General features: G+C 45.9%; 1 protein-coding gene across 1 annotated transcript in view; it reads right to left on the bottom strand.

Moving 5' to 3' along the window:
• The window catches only part of CUNH11orf88 (chromosome unknown C11orf88 homolog), a 17,110-nt gene extending 13,892 nt beyond the window's left edge, over positions 1 to 3,218 (bottom strand). Inside the window, exons 1-3 of the mRNA XM_028783644.1 lie at positions 2,884 to 3,218; positions 2,198 to 2,236; positions 1,090 to 1,160 (exon numbers count right to left, since the gene is read on the bottom strand). Of these exons, the coding sequence (XP_028639477.1) occupies positions 1,090 to 1,160; positions 2,198 to 2,236; positions 2,884 to 3,112 (339 nt within the window). The 5' untranslated portion in view covers positions 3,113 to 3,218. The remainder of the gene's footprint in view (positions 1 to 1,089; positions 1,161 to 2,197; positions 2,237 to 2,883) is intronic.
• Between the last annotated feature and the right edge of the window lie 482 nt (positions 3,219 to 3,700).

Genomic DNA, 3,700 nt, shown 5'->3' with positions numbered 1-3,700 from the left:
TCTCTCTCTCTCTCTCTCTCTCTCTCTCTCTCTCTCTCTCTCTCTCTCTCTCTTTCTTTTTTTTTTTTTAGCACACCCCAGGGCCTTCCATATGTTAGATAAGAGCCCTATCTCTGAGCTATCTCCAGCCCTCTTTTAAACTTTATTAAAATTATAAAACAGTATCACCAAGTTTACTAAGCAGGCTTTGAACTAACTCTATATCTCCACTTAGCCTTGAATGTTTCTGATATTTGTAAATTAAGTATCCTTGCTATGTGTTTATTATTTAATTTGCATCTTTGTGTGTGCATGCACCCATGCCTGTGTGCCTGTGTGCATGTGCTTATATGTGTGTGTTTGTGTGTGTATGTGTGAGGGAGGGGAGGGTATGCACGATGTGCTAATATGTGCACCCTTCACATGTAAAGGCCAGAAGAGGACATTGGTTGTCTTGCTGTGCTGCTCTGTCTTCTTCCCTTGAAACAGCATCTTTTGTTGAACCTAGAGCTAGGCTGAGATCCAGCAAGCCCCAGCCGTCTTCCTGTCTCCATCCCCCACAGCATTGGAGTTTCAGTGACATGCATCTATACCTGGAGATTATTTTGCACAGGTCCGTCCTTGCAGAGCAAGCACCCTTAATCACTCATCACTCTCCCAGCACCTAGCCTTAACTTTTGATTCTCTTGCCCCATTTCTCTACTGGCTGGGAATAAAAATCTGTGCTACTAGGCCTGGCTTTTAAAAGGTGTGTGTGTGTGTGTGTGTGTGTGTGTGTGTGTGTGTGTACCCTCGTGCCTACAGAGGCTAGAAAAAAGTATAAGAACTTCTGAAACTGGAGTTACAGGCAGTAATGAGCCATCTTATATGGGCATTGGGAACCAAACTTGAGTCCTACTCTTAACAATTGAACCACCTCTCCAGCCCCAAGAATTTTCAAGTTCTTAATTAAAATTCTAATAAAAAAAAGCTTTTCAAGGCTGAGCTAGCTAAAGTAACACATCATTTCATTTGCATGTATTTAAAAGTAAAATATCCTCAACAACAACAAACATTTGCCAACATGATGTAGAAGCGCAATGAGAACCAGAAGGGATGAGGCTGGCTCACCTGCTGGAGATACTTTGCTCTCTCTTCAGATTCCTGAATCTTTTGGGCTTTAGCAAAGATAATCGCATCCTCTAGAGAAAACAAAGTCAAATTTAATCTGAAATTTGTCATAATTCTTATAGTTTCGACATGAAATTGGATACAAGTGCATACTGTCTTGAAACTTTATAGTGATCGGTAAATAACTGAAGACTGCATTGATTATTCATGATGTCAGGAACCCTCCCATCCCTTTAGATGAGTAAAGCAAGAGTGGAGATAAGAAACAGCCTCTAAAGAGAAAGTCTCTGGAGTCAGGGATGCTGGAGAGAAAGTGCCTGTGGGGTCAGGGATGCTGGAGAGGAAGTGTCTGTGGGACCAGGGATGCTGGAGAGGAAGTGTCTTGGGGTCAGGGATGCTGGAGAGGAAGTGTCTTGGGGTCAGGGATGCTGGAGAGGAAGTGTCTTGGGGTCAGGGATGCTGGAGAGGAAGTGTCTGTGGGGTCAGGGATGCTGGAGAGGAAGTGTCTGTGGGGTCAGGGATGCTGGAGAGGAAGTGTCTGTGGGACCAGGGATGCTGGAGAGGAAGTGTCTTGGGCTCAGGGATGCTGGAGAGGAAGTGTCTTGGGGTCAGGGATGCTGGAGAGGAAGTGTCTTGGGGTCAGGGATGCTGGAGAGGAAGTGTCTGTGGGGTCAGGGATGCTGGAGAAGAAGTGTCTGTGGGACCAGGGATGCTGGAGAGGAAGTGTCTGTGGGCTCAGGGATGCTGGAGAGGAAGTGTCTTGGGGTCAGGGATGCTGGAGAGGAAGTGTCTTGGGCTCAGGGATGCTGGAGAGGAAGTGTCTTGGGGTCAGGGATGCTGGAGAGGAAGTGTCTTGGGGTCAGGGATGCTGGAGAGGAAGTGTCTGTGGGGTCAGGGATGCTGGGGAGGAAGTGTCTTGGGGTCAGGGATGCTGGAGAGGAAGTGTCTGTGGGGTCAAAAAGTTATCTGCTGTGTGAGTGTGTGGGTCCTGAGGCAAGATGTGGGGTATGCAGCTTAGTTATACCACAGTGTAAATGTTTACACTTCTAGGAATTTTAAGATCTGGGGAGTCTACCTATATAAAAGGGCATTTAAACCTGGTACTTACTGTTGTTATCAAAGGAAAAGGGCTGGAGAGAACTTGTCTCTAAGAAATACAAATGGAGAGAAAGTTATTGGAAGAGCTGATATGAACAGTATTTTAATTTTCTATGGCTATTAATATTGAATAAAAACATTTTATACATCCTTGGCTGAAGGCTTGCCAGTCAGGGAATGGGGTTCCTAAAAAATTAGACTCTGGACAACTTTTTCTTGGGCTTTCACATTTGAACTCAATGTTATGTAAATGCTTTCCTGATCTAAGCTCCATTCCTTAGATTAACCCATCCTCTTTGCCAAATAAAAGCCATCATTTATAGGACTCTTAGAATGTATTTTTTAAAAAAAGATTTTTCATTTTATTTATATGAGTACCCTGTAGCTGTCTTCAGACACACTAGAAGGGGCATCAGATCCCATTACAGATGGCTGTGAGCCATCATGTGGTTGCTGGGAATTGCTCAGGACCTCTGGAAGAGCAGTCAGTGCTCTTAACCGGTCTCTCCAGCTCTAGAATGAAATTTTATGTGTAACAATAAGATCCTTTACAGTGGAGAATTGCAGAATTTTCAGAACAGTTTATGTATTTGCATATACCTATTATTACCCCTTGTTTGTACTTCTCAATTGATTCTTTGACAATTAGGCCGGGCAGTTTCCCCTTCCGGGAGGCAGCCTAGCCTTGCTACTCACCACTCACAAGGACTTTAGAGTTCCGCGCCACCGGTAGCCTCTGACTGCTGCCTCGAGTCAGCACCAGCTGAGATTCGGTAGTGGGGTACATGGACGCCCGGAGCCAAAACTGCTTAGCCAAGTTGGCATCCTGCTCAGAGCAGCCGGTGAACACCAATAATCCAGGGGAGCAGATTTCCTGGGATTCCTTCCGTCCTCTAGGACAGCCTCTGGGCCTCGATGTTTCCATGGTGACTCAGGACGCTTCCCTTAGCTCTGGCGCCCCGCCCCCACCGGAGAACCGTCCGGTTGGTAACTGCCACCACCAGAATGCCTGTGCTTCTTCCGTAGGATCTGGGGTTCCTCGAGGGCTTGTGGCCTATCTGCAGCTGGCTTCTGTCGAGGTCACAGCTTTCAGGGCTAGTCAAGCCTTAAAACCGCAACTTGGTGATGTGTACAGTCTTGGAGTGTCTCTTAGATCCTCAATCAGCGTCCCCTCCTCTCTCAAATAGTCCAATAATGTGAACTTTAAAGAGCGCCTCCCTCTTTTGGACAAGATTGCCAAGGCTCCGCACTCTTAACTCGGGGGAACTTCTCAGGTCTGCACTGATATGTCTGCATAATGCGCTAGTATAGAACTGGGCCAGGGGTATCCGTGGATACAGCTTTTGTGATCTATAACCTCTCAAATCTTTTATTACAGATCTTAGGAAACAAGCTGGTTTTAAATTGTGTTCATTATTCCCACCAGAAGTTGCCTAGAACGCAACTGTTATCACCTTAAAAAATCTACCTCGTTAAGCGGGCTGAGTTCCCCCGCCCAGTGAAAAATTGTGAA

The sequence above is a fragment of the Grammomys surdaster genome, unplaced genomic scaffold (assembly GCF_004785775.1).
Source record: "Grammomys surdaster isolate TR1022 unplaced genomic scaffold, NIH_TR_1.0 1164, whole genome shotgun sequence".
Classification (NCBI taxonomy): domain Eukaryota; kingdom Metazoa; phylum Chordata; class Mammalia; order Rodentia; family Muridae; genus Grammomys; species Grammomys surdaster.
Note: the sequence above shows the minus strand (reverse complement) of the source record. Positions and strands in the feature narration are given on the sequence as shown.